General features: G+C 31.4%; 3 protein-coding genes and 1 non-coding gene across 5 annotated transcripts; 1 reads left to right on the plus strand and 3 right to left on the minus strand.

Annotated features, from left to right (window-relative positions):
- The first annotated feature begins 541 nt into the window (after positions 1–541).
- Positions 542–3,407, plus strand: LOC129885677 (malate dehydrogenase, glyoxysomal). Its single transcript, XM_055960048.1, has 9 exons — positions 542–807; positions 916–1,131; positions 1,593–1,907; positions 2,183–2,272; positions 2,372–2,455; positions 2,577–2,612; positions 2,704–2,793; positions 2,942–3,036; positions 3,111–3,407. The coding sequence occupies exons 1-9, from the start codon at positions 733–735 to the stop codon at positions 3,181–3,183; spliced, it is 1,074 nt and encodes a 357-aa protein (XP_055816023.1). The 5' UTR covers positions 542–732; the 3' UTR covers positions 3,184–3,407.
- Positions 3,408–3,451: 44 nt separating this feature from the next.
- LOC129885676 (protein TUNICAMYCIN INDUCED 1) lies at positions 3,452–6,377 on the minus strand. Its single transcript, XM_055960047.1, has 3 exons — positions 6,053–6,377; positions 5,278–5,613; positions 3,452–4,454 (listed from the first exon to the last, which is right to left on the minus strand). Exons 1-3 carry the CDS (start codon positions 6,179–6,181, stop codon positions 3,630–3,632), a joined length of 1,290 nt encoding a protein of 429 aa, XP_055816022.1. The 5' UTR covers positions 6,182–6,377; the 3' UTR covers positions 3,452–3,629.
- A 262-nt stretch (positions 6,378–6,639) lies between these two features.
- Positions 6,640–6,713, minus strand: TRNAV-AAC (transfer RNA valine (anticodon AAC)). Its single transcript has one exon. It is a non-coding gene; the product is annotated as a tRNA-Val (tRNA).
- Positions 6,714–9,957: 3,244 nt separating this feature from the next.
- Positions 9,958–13,205, minus strand: LOC129884548 (transcription factor bHLH18-like). 2 transcript variants are annotated; one of them, XM_055958840.1, is made up of 5 exons: positions 13,145–13,205; positions 12,997–13,047; positions 12,142–12,744; positions 11,113–11,493; positions 9,958–10,608 (listed from the first exon to the last, which is right to left on the minus strand). In XM_055958840.1, exons 3-5 carry the CDS (start codon positions 12,739–12,741, stop codon positions 10,534–10,536), a joined length of 1,056 nt encoding a protein of 351 aa, XP_055814815.1. In that variant the 5' UTR covers positions 12,742–12,744; positions 12,997–13,047; positions 13,145–13,205; the 3' UTR covers positions 9,958–10,533. The 2 variants fall into 2 exon arrangements, with proteins under 2 accessions (XP_055814815.1, XP_055814816.1); XM_055958841.1 differs by lacking the exon at positions 12,997–13,047.
- Positions 13,206–17,236: the final 4,031 nt, after the last annotated feature.

The following is a 17,236-nucleotide window of genomic DNA, read 5'->3' on the forward strand; positions in this document are numbered from 1 at the left end:
ACTTTTATCCAAACACTCAACTGTTTATTTATAAAAATAACTTTCAGCACTTCAAAATTCTAAAAACACTTCATACATAAAAGTTATTTTTTTAAGGTCATCCAAACGGGCTCTAAATCGAGGACACATCTGTCTAGGATCACACATTGCGTCGCCAAAGAATAAAAACCTGTTTGGATTAGCTTATAAGCTGTTTTCAATTTTTTGAGTGTTTGATTGGCCAAATTAAAGTTATTTGTGTTTAAAATAAGCTCCAAAAAATAATTGAATTTATTTGACTTAACTTCTCTAAAACAGTTATAAGCAAAAAAAAATAAGTTGGTTACTCCAATTTTTTTTGTTTTTTTAAGCTTAAACAACTTTAAAAAAACTTATCTACCAGGATAACTCGAGCTTGCATCACTTAAATGCAGAGCTTCAATTTTAAGCAATACTGATTGAGAGTTGAGAGTCATCCAGGGTGTACTAAGAGCCAAAGAAATTATAGCTTCAAGTAAGGGAAGGAAACTGATTTTTGTATACCACAAACATTAGATCATAGGGATAATTCTTGACAAAAATTGTTTTCCACACACACAAAAAAAAAACTCCTTCACCATTCACCTTATATTATTCTCGTTTTATCCACACAACATTTTCTTTCCTTTTTTAAAAAGGGTTGAAATATCATTACTGGTAATACTTCCTAATTAGAAACACAAAAATTATCTTTCATTCCAAAGAATCAGGAAGATGCAGCCATCAGGTGCAGAAGTTCACCAACGAATTGCCAGAATTTCAGCTCATCTCTACCCTTCGAATCCCCAGGTATGTTCATTTTCTACTGGGTACTATTTGTTTTTTCAACCAATGGAATTTTAAGTTTAATAGATTGTGAATTCTTGAAATCGTGTTGTTTTGGCGATACACATAAAGATGGGAGATGGGTCTATTTTGGAAAGAACAAATTGCAGAGCAAAAGGTGGGGCAGCTGGATTCAAAGTTGCTATATTGGGTGCTGCTGGAGGAATAGGGCAGCCACTTGCAATGTTAATGAAGATGAACCCTTTAGTCTCAGTTCTTCATCTCTATGATGTTGTTAACGCTCCTGGAGTTACTGCTGATATTAGCCACATGGATACTGGTGCTGTAGTATGTTCTTTTCACCACAATCTTCACTTCTTTATTCGATTATCGGGTCAATTTCACGTATAGTCGCTCAACTATATCCACGATTAATGTTAAAGTAGATAAACTTTCGTAACTCTACTATTATAGTGAGCAAAATTCAGTTAGCTTCGTATAACATAAGTAATTGTTACTTTAGTGTTATAGTGAATAAAAATCAGTTACTTAGATGTGGCAAAAGATAGTTGTGACTCGCGGTTATAATGGTAAAGTTTAGTGACTATGCGTGAAATTTAATCCGGATTTGCAGCCGGAAGTCCCACTTTGGGGGTAAAAGTGTTCCCAACAAAAGGCAACTCCATACCCAGAGCTCGAATCTCAAACCTCTGATTAAGAACGGAGGAGTATTTACCACTCCACCACAATCTTTGGTGGTTGAGGTTAACCATTCTAAAATGACAAATAATGTTCTTTTGTTCATTTAGGTGAGGGGTTTTCTGGGGCAAAGTGAGCTTGAGGGTGCACTTACAGGAATGGACCTTGTGATCATACCTGCTGGTATTCCAAGAAAACCAGGAATGACAAGAGACGATCTTTTTAAGATTAATGCTGGGATTGTGAGGACCCTCTGTGAAGGAATTGCAAAGTGCTGTCCTAATGCTATTGTTAATTTGATTAGTAATCCAGTGAACTCCACAGTTCCTATTGCAGCTGAAGTTTTCAAGAAAGCAGGTACTTATGATCCAAAGAAGCTCCTTGGAGTAACCTCACTAGATGTTGTGAGAGCCAACACTTTTGTGGTAAGTGTTCCCCACATACCACTTTTTTAAGTGTTCTGTTCTCGTTGACCTTCATTAACTTAGCTCGATTTGCTATTTATTTCTTAGCATCCTCTATATCAGCTAACTGTAAATATCTAATCCTTCCCAAGAGTCTCGGCTTTGTTTTTTGATTGATCTTCTTGCTATGAAATTTCATCAGACGCTTCTGGCACTGCTTTTGTGCTCCATCCACTTACTGCTAGACCTTTTTTTTTTCTTTTCTTCTCTTTTGTATCTGATTGAAGTCCTTACAGGCAGAAGTCTTGGGACTAGATCCTAGGGAAGTAGAAGTTCCTGTTGTTGGAGGTCATGCTGGGGTGACAATTTTGCCTCTTCTCTCACAGGTCTAACAAATTTATACTTAAACAGATATACAAAGAGACTTTCCTGCAGCCTGAAATCCTCTCTGATACTGATATTTTGAACTTTGTAACACATTGTAGGTCAAGCCTCCTTGCTCCTTCACACAGGAGGAAACAGAATATTTGACTAAGCGCATTCAAGATGGAGGAACAGAGGTTGTTGAGGTATTGTACAATGCGTGACTAGCACAATGCGTTCACTACTCGCAATTCAGCATATACTGATAGTTTCTTGAACCAGAATTGAACTGTCATTTGTAACCTCAAGAATTATTATCTTTTGCAGGCGAAAAAAGGGGCTGGATCTGCAACTCTATCTATGGTTAGAATTACTCCTTGAATTATTTCAATTAATGCCTTCTGAATATTGAATAAGGGCATATTGAGTACTGAATCTAATGTGATGCATATAGGCATATGCAGCTGTAAAATTTGCAGATGTTTGCCTCAAGGGCTTAAGAGGAGATGCCGGTGTGGTAGCTTGTGCTTTTGTAGCTTCTCAGGTACTTTCTCAAACTTATTGGCTGCCCCTATATAGCCAATCAAGAGCAGAAGGCTAGACATAACACATAAGTGCCAAAGTCCTAACGAGCCTACTTGTTTTCTTTTCTGTCAAATTATCCAGACTGACCAATGACAGTTTTGACACAGGTCACAGAACTCCCTTTCTTTGCCTCCAAAGTACGACTTGGCCGTACTGGAGCTGAAGAAGTCTATCAACTTGGTCCCCTAAATGAGTATGAGAGGTAAGAACGCGAAGCTGGACCTGCAATTCTTCGGATTAGATAAGTTAGTTCTCTGACTGAGTAAATTCCAACAGGATTGGACTGGAGAAGGCCAAGAAAGAGCTTGCTGAGAGCATTCAGAAAGGAATTTCCTTCATCAGGAACTAGTATTGAGTTTCAAATTCAGTAATACTTTTATTGATTGTCTGGTATATATTAGAAATGAAATGGTTGTCTGTCAAGTACTACGATAATAAAGAGTATCTCCATTTTCTCGCTCTGAAACAAATATTATTCGAAATGTAAGCTTCATGTGCTTTGGTAGTTTTGATTACAAAAAAAAAAAACTCGTATGTGTTGTTCCACCTGATGAAAAGCTTTCTCTTGTTAAATCTGTAAACTTTTAAGACATCAAACATGAAAAGAATCTAAAAAATTGTGGAGAATACCAAAAAGATCGGGCATATATTCCTGATACTTCTTTGATGAATTCTTAGAGGGTCAAGTCTTCTTTGTACCTGATGTATGTAATAGCTATAAAAACAGAGGACAAAAGAAGAGGGCAGTTTTATATACAGTTTTGCTCAAACACAAATCTTGCCCGTCTAAGGAATTTACAAGGTGAGTGGATTTGGAGGTTGGTGAACAATTGGGGTCTTTGACATGGAGACATTGCCCAACTGCACACTGGGTGCCACTGTATCCTCGATAGTTATTGGATCGACCTGCACAACTTTCTCTGGCACAACTTTTTCACCGTCTACCTTTGCCAGAACTTCAAAATGCATCCTTACAGTTTCAGGCTTAGTTCTCCACTCTGGATAACCCTCCCAATTGAACCCATCTCCTTCCTTCAACTTCTTCTCAACTCCAAAACCAATCTTCACAAAAGTCTGGGCTGATACATCTGCCTTCAGCAACTTGAAAGAACCCTTTTTACCTGCTTTAGGACCCAGTAAATTAGAAAGCAAGGCCTCAAAACCAATCAAGTTCGAGTTTGAACCATTGATAGATGTAACAGGCCACAATGTAGTGAATTGATTGGCTGTAAGAAGTGAAGTGGTTTCTCCCTGGAGATCAATAGTGGAGATGGCGTCCATGGCTTTCAATTTTGACACTGATGACAACTCAACAAGACCAGGTGCAAGCCGTTTAAGCTTAAGCTTGTTTGCAGAACGGGAAGATGATGAGGTGGGGGATGTAAGAGATGTAGGGCCAACAATTCGAAGAGAGAGGAGAGGTCCCTCTTGAGCGAGAGAAGCTTGACGTAAATATTCAGCCAATGCCAACATACCAGAGGCAAACCCATTTATCGTTCTGTTGAAGGGCAGTGGAAGTTCTACAGGGTGGCGCAGGCTAACAGATCTGGCACCCTTGACTGTAACGACAGCACCATCGGCTAAGATCACTTTTCTCAGCTCCCCAGCATCCACATCATGCTGCGTGTTGTTACCAAGGACAGAAGCAAAGTAGATCAGTGACATGAAAATTAGCAAGAAAAATAGAACGTTTATAACTTCAAATCATTTTCATAGTACTAGACAAAGTGGTAGACCAGACAACTCACTGAAGAAAGATAATCAACACATCAAACACACTGACTCTTAGTAATTCAATATTATTGAGCTTTGGATAGTTAAGCTACATCCATCACTTCAAAGGAATCAAGATTTCAGTAGAGTGACTCTATTTCCCAGGACAGATATAGAGCATCAACCTAACGTACTCAAAGTGAGTCAGCTAAATCCACCAACAAAACAGGAATCCAGTTTTCAATCCAATAAAACCTACAACAACCAAGGTCCTACATAACATGATCAATGCTTATCAATAAGAGCAAAGGGCATCATTGCACATGACACAATGGAAGACTATACTGTCAATGCGAAACTGCTTTCCAGCCTAAAGCTCGGAGAAGCATACAAGTCTGAACAGAGGGGCATTCCGTAACTATTTAAGCAAAAGAAGACTCTCTTTTCTGGGTAAACAGCATTAGCAGACTCTCTTGAAACACCAAAAGAAAAGGAACATGACAAGAGAGCCCCTCGAGACTATATATTCATAAGTATTAAAGTTCTTAACAAAACATAAGACAGAGAGAGAGAAAAAGAGAAGGGAAATATTCAACAATTCCCTAGAGGGTACTTAGTAATTACAATTGACAAGCAAAATTGTTGCTGAATATATCAAATACGAAAGCTAACTTTCAAAAGACTTCCAACATAATGTATAGTATTATACAAAAGCCAATATTTCACTTACTGGTAGTGAAATTCTCATGTCCTTGGCATCCTGGATCCAGAGCTCCATGGGACCTGCCAAAGTAAATGGTGCCAAAACAGGCAACTGATTCTCCAATGTCCGCCTTTCAACCAACCCATTTTCTTCACCTCGCTCTACCCGGAAAATGGGCAAATCTACAAACTCCCATCTTTTCACATCCTCCAAAAGCTTCAAGGGAACAACTTTATTATCAATTTCAACATCAAACTCGTACGACACCGACCTACCCACCAGAGCATCCCTCAAATCAAACCCAGATATCTTGAAATCCTCAGCTTGGAAACCTAACCCCTTTACAATCGACTCTTTCAAATCCTACAAAATAGGGAGGAAAATATACCAACAGTCAGAAACTCCAAAAACAATCCCAACTTCAATTCGTAAAACAAACCCTAAACCAAAATTGCCTTATTGCATTGTTAACTTAGCATAATCAAACCAAAACAAATTACAACAACAGACTAACAATGACGTATATCTACAAACTAAATGTTAATATAATCATTGAAAATCAAAAGATCTTAAAAAAAAAAAATTAAGCCAGTGTCGCCTCTCATCATCTGTGCTACGACTATAACCGGAGAAGGAAGATTCACCCAATTATCAAATTATTCTTTAGGAAAAATAAGCGTAATGATTAATTAAATGAAATCATCAGCTCAATTCAACAAATTGGGTCGCCGCTTCACATGATTGAGACCCAGAAACAATTACAATAAAAGATTAATTAGAAAAAAAAAGGTTCATGACTTACAGAAATAGCTTTAGGAAACGGAGGATTGATATCTTTGCCCGCTACGGAAGCTGCAGATGGAGAAAACCGAACAGCAATCGCAAGCAGAAAGATGGTCAAGAAATAACGCGATGGTCGCCTAAAATCCATTGATAAACACTTTGAAATTCTAATGGAAAAGGAGATTTAATTCCTCAAAAAATAGTGAAAATCTCTATAAAATGAAATTGGAAATTCTCAAATCTCAAGTAATGCTTAAGAGATGAATTCTTCTTTTTTATGTTTCTTTTTTTTTCTTTTTTTTTTTTTACAAAAAGATTTAGAATGAAAAAAGGTATGAGGTATTTAATTGATTTTTTTTTTGGATTCGTGGTAGAGAATCGAGAGAGATGATGACGTGTAATAGTTCGACCAATGACAACTGAGGAACTTATGTGGGAGGTTGATATAATTGGTTGAATGACGTGGCTTTTTTAATAGCTACGATTGTTTCATTATGGTGGGACCCTTTATCCGTGTTCGTCGCAATATAATAATTGGATTAAAAAATTTGTAGACGGTGCGGACGACGCCATTTGGAGAGCATTATTAGGGAAATAAGAAAAAAGTGGCTTCGCCCGGACTCGAACCGGAGACCTTCAGTGTGTTAGACTGACGTGATAACCAACTACACCACGAAACCCTTGCGTCAATGATAGTGCGCGTTTTTGTCTCATTTGATTTTAGAAAAAGGAAAAGAATCCAGTTTACTATTACTCCATTCAAATTATAAAACGTCCAATATGAACAAATTCAATCATAGTTAGGATCGAAAAGAAATGATGATTAAGGGAATCTTACTAGTTCAAATGGTAATCTTATTGGTGAAGGCTCGATTTCCATCTTATAATTCTGTTTCTCCTACTCCCAATGTGATAAAAAAAATTTAAAAAATAAATGGTGATTCGTCTACTAAATAAGAACTCCTTTAGGACTTGTTAATGTTTGCTTTAGTACTATGAGAATTGAGATGAATTCCGGACTTTAAAAAAAATAAACGGTAATTCTCAATGTATGTCTAATGAAATAGTTTATTCATTTTTCATGGCAAATATGAAATGTACTTGGCAAAAATGTTAAATGACCTGGTATAATTAATAGAATTGTATTGATAATGTTAAAAATGCATTGTATCAATAGTATAAAAATCTAAAGAACCTTAGTTCGTACAGTATTTGATAAAATCAAATTATTGAATATTGAAATGAGTTTTAAGTTATATCGCAGTAAGTATAAAAATTTAAAAAATATTTACTTCATGTGATCATTCAAAGAATATCTACGTGTTAGTTCATTTAAAATATAAAATTTATAATGGTAAAAAATGACAGTTTAACTAAACTACTATAATAAACAAAAATAACCCTATACTAGTATAAATATTACCTATATTAAACATATATACAACTTTAAACTCTATTGAAATTATGGCAGTATAAATAATCACCTGTTTTCTTCTACATAATTCAAAGTGACCGACCATAACTCTGGTCAAAAGGTAATATAAATGGTACAGCAGGAAAATACTGGCAATAAATGCCAAAATAGAATGTGTTTAGTTTCAACTCGAAGCTCTCTTAATCTGCCACGTAAAAACGTTTGGTCATAATTCTCTACCCAAAAATCATTTGCTGTTTTTGACCTTCTAGAATGTGCCCAGGGAGTGTTGACTCTGTTTGATACGATGGAAAATATTTTATTTTTTTTGATACATAAATAAATAAATATTATTTATATATAATTTAGATAAATATTATAAGAGACTTTTTTATGACATTAAATATATACTTGTTACTATATTATATATGAATTGTAATCCAGTTCTTCCTCTAGTCTCATGATATTATTTTTTAGATTAATTTATTAAAGAAAGAACAACATATTTTTATATTTTAAATTATTTAATTAAATTTTTTGAATGAAAAACTATGCCAAATAAATTAAAATAAGAAAGTATATTAGTCTCATCCCGCATTGGCAAGTTTTCCATAAATTTTCTGAAGTAATTTTAAATTGAGCAATTTGATCATTTTTTAGCAGTTTGGTGAGAATATTAGATAGTAGATCGTATCAAAATAGTACAGTTTAATCAGAAAGGATCTTAATTATTACAACTATAATACAATTTTTTCAAGCCTAAGTACAATTATTGCCTTGAATATTGTCATTAGCTAAACCAACTACGAATATTATCTGCTTTATTTTCAACATTTGCCTACAAAGGACAGAAAAGAATGACAACATGCCCTATTTATTATACATTTAATAAAAAATCTGTTTTTTTTTTATAAAAAAAAACTAAAATAAATAAACTCTCCTAAACAACTTCTACGTATGTACGTATCACAATTATTTTCCACACTTAGTTTAGCTTGTTCGTTAATTAGCTGCCTAATAATTGTCATTACATAAAGAAAAGTCGTGGAATCTTGAATTGTCAAGAAAGATTACGATCTCTTGTAGGGACTCATTGTTATACCAACTTTTATTCCTAGTTAATTAAGTTCAAGTTAGCTATTCAGCATGATAGTAAAGGGTTAATTTCATTAAGTTTCTTTAATTTTTTTAATTAAGCAAACTGTATATCCATTTGTTGCCTGTCCATTAATCAGGCAAGTTAAGTTTGATCAGCATAAGATAATGGTTACTTATTTATTTATTATTTCAAAAATTGCAAGAAAACGTCGTCCGTAAATAGTTTATTTAAATTAAATATCTGTAACAATCAGATCCCTTTCTAATTAAGATTTTTTTTTATCAACGTTTGGACTTTGTATAATATATATTCATCATGGAGACATGAGATACAAAATATATATTACTGTTCAAATTCCGGCTGTAGCATAGACGTCACATTGTATTCAGCGTGACACAGAATTTGTATAATATAAATTCAGTTGAAAATTCGAGGTTCTTTAGAAAAGTTATAAAATCGATTACCAATAGTACTAGTTTACGAGATTAATATTATATGCAACAAATACAAGCATTTGAAGCACCAAGCGAAATATGTAATAAATTAATGATAATTGGAATAGCAAACTCGGATTCAGGAAGATTGCATAGGAAGATTTTGTTAATATTAATGAAACTGTATAGGATTAATTCTGACAAATTTAAGGTACCTTAATCGGTCATTTCTCAATTTAGTACAAAAATCAAGATGCTAAGGTAAATTAACTCTTCCATCTAATACAATACACCTTTTTTTTTTTTAATTGTGTCACGACGTTCCAAAATTAAATGTCATATATTAAATGGGTTGAATTGGCCCTAAAGATTATTTTCTTTTCACATTTCAGTTGGTGAAATGAATGATTCGTATAACTCTTTTAACTTTATTTTTGATGAATATATAGCTTTTGAATTAATATAGTTCTTAATTATAAGAAACAAACTCCTGTTATGCAAGCTTTACAAATTAAATCATATAACTTATACAGCCAAGTTCATATCAAGTGCCTATGTCAAATTAATCAATAAATACATAACATGTATTGTTTGAACATACATAAATATCACGTAATTATGATTAATTAATTATATTTTTTGTACTTCATTAAAGTACCTATAAATCGTAATAAATTCATTTGATTTGATGTAAATATGTTGTGTAAATATGTATTTATCATATTACACATAGTATTATAGAAATTTAGTTGTCAATTTATTGGTTTTAGAAATAACTACTTATTTAGATGGAATTATATGGCCAGTTTAAGTTTTATATATATATATAAGTAGATAATTAAAGCTTCTTTATACTATAAATTCACTAGAAAAATATTTACAAATTACAATAATTTATTTTCTCGAAATAAAATAAGATACAACAACTACTTAATTAAAAAAGATAAAGTGCATTATGAATTCTTGAATCGACACTATATATCAAAATTAAGAAGTGGTTTTATTCCATATCATAAACCAAATGACATTACATAACAACAAAAAGAGACCCTCCAAATTAAAAGATAATTTCAAGAGGGTGTCTACAACATTGACAAAATAAAAAAGATTAATGATACAAAGCCTGTAGTATGCCTTTTCACCCCTAAAAAAAATAAAACCTTGTATTGTCCCTTTTCTCCGACCACTTGGTATTCGTTGAATTTCTCAACCTTCCTCGTAGAAAAATATGTATAATAAAGAGAAAAAAAATGCCTAAGCCATGGGGTCAACTATGTCTTTACAATAGGTGGATAAATTAATCAACATGGTTAATTAACAAATTGAACCATGCAAAAATGAGAAGTTAAAAAAATTCCTCCCTACAAAATGACTTAGTTAACCCCACGGTAAACAAGCTTCAAAGGACATGGTTTTGAAAAAAAAGGATGAATTTGACCTCACAAGCCCAAACATCCAATTAAGAAACTAGAAAAAGAGAAGGGTAAAACGACTTTCATTATATCAAACACTTTAAAAGAAATTACGATAAGTTGGTCGATCGATCACACCCTTCACATAAACATTTTGAGAGCTGAGCGCAAATTCTTGACAAGATCCTTTACTGTCATTGCAAATTCTTCATCCATCTGCATGAAATTAAGCCTTTTTTTTAAGAACTTGAAAGGAAAAAGAAAAAAACCTTACCACGGGATAAAAAGTATAACAAAACAAAACAAAAAAAAACTAGGATTTAAGTTATATTCACATAATAGCACAAAATTTCTCAAACTTTATCAATGTAGTTTAACTTGTAATAGCAGATTAGTCATCATTCTTGCCGTGTTACAAATTAATCATATGCCACCGCGATTTGGTTATAATTATGTACATTATTTATATATAAACGACTTGACTATTTAAATGTTTTTACTTAAACTCAAAATTATTCTAACTCTACTCATTTGTCCATAATGAAATTTGCATTTTCTTTAAGAAAATATCCATGATTATTAATTTCAAAAAATCATGGAAAATAATAGATACTGCTAATATTAAAGGTAAAACAGGAAATGTGTTACCTTTCTCTAAAAATGCTAAAGTAGACAAACAAAACGTTGAAAAGTGAAAATTTATTTTTAGTACGTTCATACCTGAGCAATTATAGTAATGTCAAGAGCAGATGTTCCAAAAGACAAGGCACATGTGTTGATGACTGATAGATGAATTTTCTCAATTTCAGCAACTGTTTTCTCAACAATTCCTTTACTTTTTTCACAGTGGATTCTAATTAGTACATCTTTTTCAGAAATTCTTGCTTCAATTTCTGGGAGTGGCTCATCAACTGGTGCAGTACCACTTGAGTAGTTTTCATCTGATGAAGAATTTTCACCATCTCCATAAAGTTCATATTTCTTGACAAATACAACAGATTCCACTGATTTTTTCTTTGTTTGCTCCTCAAGTGTCTTCACTCTTTCTTGAAGTTGTTTCAAGTATTTTATTGCATCTCCAAGAACTGAAGCCTTGTCAATCTATTCATCAGACCAAAATTTTAGTATAGGTATTTTATAGCACACTCAGTTCATTTTTACTTGTTCACTTTACTAAAAATAGATGTCCACTTTTATTTATTTAGATTGAAAAACCAAGAGATAATTTATTACTTAGCTCCTAATTTACCTTTATTATTAACTATAGTCATTTCTCAAAACATTGAAGTATGATATAGTAAATTAAATTATCATTCTATTAATTTATTGTTCCTTAAGAAATGCGTCAATTAACAACAAGTAAAAATTGTAGACAATGTATTACTTCTATATAGGGTGTTTGATGTGAAGAAAAATATTTCGAGGAAAATGGCTTTCCTAACTTTTGGGTCAAAGTCATTTTCCTTCACAACTATCCAAAACTCTTGACTGAGCATTATTGTTCCAACCAACACTTAGTTTTCAAGATTGATAAACACAACTATCAATCTTGAAAACAAAAAAAATCATCAAATTAAGCACCATCAGACAATATAATGTGCTAATCTATTATCAAATTTAGTAAATATTTTTCACTTATTTTACAATCATATTTCACAAATTCTAAAAATAGGTCTGATCTTAAAAAAAATGGCTTTCATCATACCAGAGACATGTTAATTTATAAGCATGAAATAGAAGTATTAGTACCTTTTTGAGTCCAGGAATTAGAGCAGATAAAGCAATGAATCTTTGGCTGAGTTTTTCGCGTCTTTTCCTCTCAGCAATGATATGATCTTGAGCTTGTGTTAATTTCCCATTAGTTCTAACACTTTTATTAGCACCTTGGCATGAATTATTAGCCTTAAACATCATGTAATTATCCTGATTGGGAAAAGAATCTTGATGACAAACCATATTGTTATGACAATGATCAGCTGCAAAAGTTATACTGCTGGATGACAAAGTTGTTTCCTCTTTGGGCTTCATTGTCACAACTTGTTGGTTAGTGAAATTATTATTTGAGGAATTGATCAAATGGGAATAATTGGGAGAAACCACAGATTGTGAGCTCAATAGTTGATCATTTTCAATATTATTGTTCCAGTTGTGACTTGTTTTGGAATTCTTGAGTGGCCTTTCTTCAACAATTTGGGACAATTCTGTAGGCCTTTTATGGCCTAATATTGGCTGATGAGAGATGAAAGATTCATGCAAATTATTCTCACCAAATGAAGTTGCTATAGATATGGCACTTAGCTCATCAAATGAGCTAATAGGCCATTGTTGATTAAAACCATAATATTCCATTTCCTGCAAAAAAAAAACATAAATAATATTCACTTCTAAATTCAATAATCTTAGAAAAAAATCGAGAAAATTATCTGAGTTTGGACACTGAAATTGAACATACACTACAATAAAAATGATCCTTAACCAACAATTGACTATTCATAACTGAAATTCACGCCACTAAAGGCTTTATTGGCAATTCTATCGAGTAAAAAAATTGTATTTACTTATCACTGTTAAAAATCTTTTTTACTGTAGTGGCAAGAATTGTACCTTACAAATTCCAATTTTTTTGAAAAATCTCGAAAACAAAGTGGAGAAATCCTGAAAAAAGTTCGATAAAACCAAATTAAATTGTGGAAAGGGCTATACATAAAATTAGAATATATAAGTGAATTAAAGGAATTAATTAGGGGCTTACTTTAATTAATGAAAAGAAGAGGACAAAGCTGATCTTTTACAAATTTTGAATCTCCTCTAAAGTTGGGAGACTTTTTGCTACCATTAATGAATTTTCTTCCTCATATATATACTTATAATAAGTATCACTATCTCCCTATTCTTCTTTCTTCACGGGTCGGGTTGTTGATGTGAACCGGCTTTTAATTTTGGTGGCAATAGAATAATAATTAGTGTATATTTCAATTTTCAACTCCATTGTGTATGAACATAAATAAATTGCAAGTAGATCTTTTAAGCTGGCGAAAGCTAAGATTATAATAATATTTTTTTTGTCTTATTCAGAATTTTAAAGACTTTTGGGGCTACTTGTATTACTATAATATTTCTTATTCCTCCACCTAGCCATTGAAATTTAAACAACAAAACTGTATTTTTTTAATTTTTTTTTTGGATTTTAGTTTTCAATTTTCTTAATGTTGGCTGCTACGTCAACTACCATAATGTTCCCACACACCTATGTCGTAATCCAAAAAGATCATCCTCCATATTTTGCGGGACTTTGATAAGAACATTTGACTAATTAATTAAACTAATTACTGCTCCATAAATTAAAGAAAATAAAATTAACCAATAATTAAGCACATGTAGTACGACATACCATAAAATATTAAGTATTGGAAAAAGAATTAATGATCAGTTTAGCTAGGTATAAATGTTGGGATATATACTATTAATCATGGAATATATATTATTAATCATGAGTTTAGATATAGTATTTATTATAGAATAATTGTTTATTAAATTTTAATAAAAGTTTTAATAGATCATATATTCGTTTATGTGTCCATTTACTTATATAGTAAATAATTTAGTGTGTAGAGTTTTAACTTATACACAGAAGATTAAATCATCGGTTCTTATAATCATAAATGTTTTTGTTCACAATCTAAGATGAAAATTGGATAAGACATCAATATGAATGTAGCACAAGATTATATGTAATTTATCTTGATTATGAAAACGGTATAGTTCCAACTTCTTGTGCTAGTCATTTTGTATGTATTGAACGGGACCGAGTAAATATAATTATTTTAGACTGACTGACAAAAGTATATTTTTTAAACTGTTAAATGTACTTATATTCTCAATCTTGATATAACTATTATGATCTGTATATATTAATTATCGTTTTGATTTATTAAAAAGTGAGATTCTGAGATGGGTCAATATGCCTGATAGATTGGATGATAATAATATATATTGTGAAAATAATAAGTTAGTTGATGAAATTCATGTCTCGATATAGAGATTGATGATATGTCTTTTTGAGAAGCTTATAAGTTTTCATCGTGTCAAACTTTGTAAGTGAATTTATGAATCCGACACATGAAATAAGTTAAGTAGTGATCAAAAGAAAATTAATTTTTAATTTAAATTCTTCAGTAATTTAATTTATTAATTAGTATCTGAAATCTTAACATGAGAATTACATAAGTGTTTAATGGAGAATTTTAAAATATAAATGGAGGAGTATAATTACGAATTTCTAGTGGAATGATTTGTAATTTATTATGGTAGGAATAATTCAAATTAATTATTTTGAATTATTTTCATAATAAGGAGCCTCATTAATTAATTTCGTGGTCCCTACAATGCTCATATTTAACTAGAACTCAGAATTCTATTTTTTTTCCCTCTTTGGACTGGAAAAAGATCCCTATAAGTAGGGGTTTCTCCTAACCTAGAAAAGGAATAAGTTTTCTATACTATACTTGCCCACCCAAGTATTGAGAGAGTTCGGCTGTGAACTTGAGATTTATCGAATTAAATTTCAGTATGTGTTATCTATTATTCATGTAAGCAGTATGAATCTGGTATATATAGTTTTCCAACAATAAGTTATCTCAAGATTAATTATTTTGGGATTAGAATGATCTCAACTTCAATGTGGATAAAAAAAATACTACAATCTCAAGATAAATTATTTCGTAATTTATCCCAATCAAATATGAAATAAACTCATCCTAAAATTGATCTTGAAATTAGTTGTGCCAAATGAGCCCTAAGTATATACAATTATAATTATTACAGCAACACTATTCTGTCATATGGGAACAACTATTAAACAATACTAATACTAATTACTTGTGAAAATATGTTGTGCACGTATTGGTTAAAATATTCTAGAACTTTTCTTATTATAGCACTTTCTTCATATGATCGATTATAAGTACATTTTGGTGTGAACAAGAATTATTAGTGTCAGTTTAATTTAATACGTGATATCACTATGTCGTGAGATTATCTCATTCATCGGATATACTTTGAAAAAAGTATTTTTGTATCCAAAAGAAATATACTTGTTTGATTTAGAATCTTTGTGTATTTCCCTTTATGTCTTTTGTAAGAACGGAAAAGATGAATCCCTTCCCTCTCATCATCTCGTATATAATTTGATTATTATCTTTTTATATTCTTATACATTATTTATTTTTTGAATAAGTCGTGTTTAAAATAATATATTTAGTTAAATTCATATATAGAATTTTTTTAAAATTCGCCTCAATTAATCAAAGATTAGGCGAAAGAAGAGATTATTAAAATGTCGGTGTGCCTGAGTACTACTAACAAGTAACAATAATTAGCTCTAGAATATCTAAACGAAATCTCAAATTTGTTGGGAGAATCTTGAAAAAAAAACCTTATCTTTATTTCTTTCTGTCAAGTAGCTTTATATATAAAACAAGAAGGTTGTTGACGAACATTAGTGGGTTAATGAAGTGATATCTTAACATAGCTTGATAGGTATAGGTGGAGAAGATTTTTACAAGCACTAAACTAAAGATATATACGTAGAATATACCAAAATGTCTTTTAATTTTATGATTTTAAATATTTCACGTGAAAAATTAGAATTAAGAAATTATCAAAAAGAAAAGAGGAATTCTTTTGATTAAGATAAAAAAATTGAAACAGTGAGAATATTATTATGTTCGTGGGGGGCTAATTATGAGTGATTTAATATTAATATGCGTCTGTTATCCACCATATATTAGTACTAATACTGCCAAGTCTATGGGTGAATAGACATTTCAATGACAACCTGTGATGTTGGTGACAACCTTAACACCTTGGATTTTTCATGTATCCATCCCCTAATTCTTACTACTATTATATACTCCAGATATTTTGTTTCACAAAAAAAAATTTTAAGTAATAAGCCTTGCACGGTTATCGGATACACAATCTCTAAAGTTAATCTTAACAAAATTTCAAATGAAGTTTATTAATTGCGTGAACTTTAGTTATTTTTGCTAAAGTTCAGTTATTAATTGTTGCATGACTTCAATCATTTTTGTCCGAAATATGGCACTAGTAAATTATTCATGAGGAATAGACATATAAATATTTTTAAAAACTAGGAATAAGTTATATAGTAGTGTCCAAAAAGTATCTATGAAATTCATAAAATTGCATGTTTTTGTATAACTTAGATAGTAGTGTCCAAAAAGGATACCCTATGAAACTTATAAAATTGCATTTTTTCCCCTTTAAACGAGTTGATTTTTATTTTTTGTCGTTTAGCAATTGAACTATGCTGGGACAAAATTTTTAGAAAAACTAAAGTTAGGCTTGGATATAATGTGTGAGATTTATGATACTAAAATACCAACGTATGCTCCACAAATAGTTACTTGTTGTGCGAGACATTTATTAAATTTTTTTCATATATAGCAAACCTTTTAAACATAATTACTTCATATGGATATAGTTTTTCTAATTACTTATAATGACAAACATATGTTTGAAATTATACAAAAATTGTAGCGAATTATACAAATATTATACCCATGAATTATTTGTATACCGAAAGCACTGCAAATTATATAGCGAATTATACAAATGTTGTACACGAATTGTATAGCGAAATATACAAACGTTATACAAAAACTGCGAATTTTATAGTGAAATATATACAAACGCTATACAAAAACTGTGAATTGTATAACGAATTATACAGACATTATTGTATAGCGAATTATACAAACACAGTACACGAATTGTATAGCGAAAAATACAAATGAATTATATCAAATCTCAGCAAAATATA

Source organism: Solanum dulcamara, chromosome 4 (assembly GCF_947179165.1).
Source record: "Solanum dulcamara chromosome 4, daSolDulc1.2, whole genome shotgun sequence".
Classification (NCBI taxonomy): domain Eukaryota; kingdom Viridiplantae; phylum Streptophyta; class Magnoliopsida; order Solanales; family Solanaceae; genus Solanum; species Solanum dulcamara.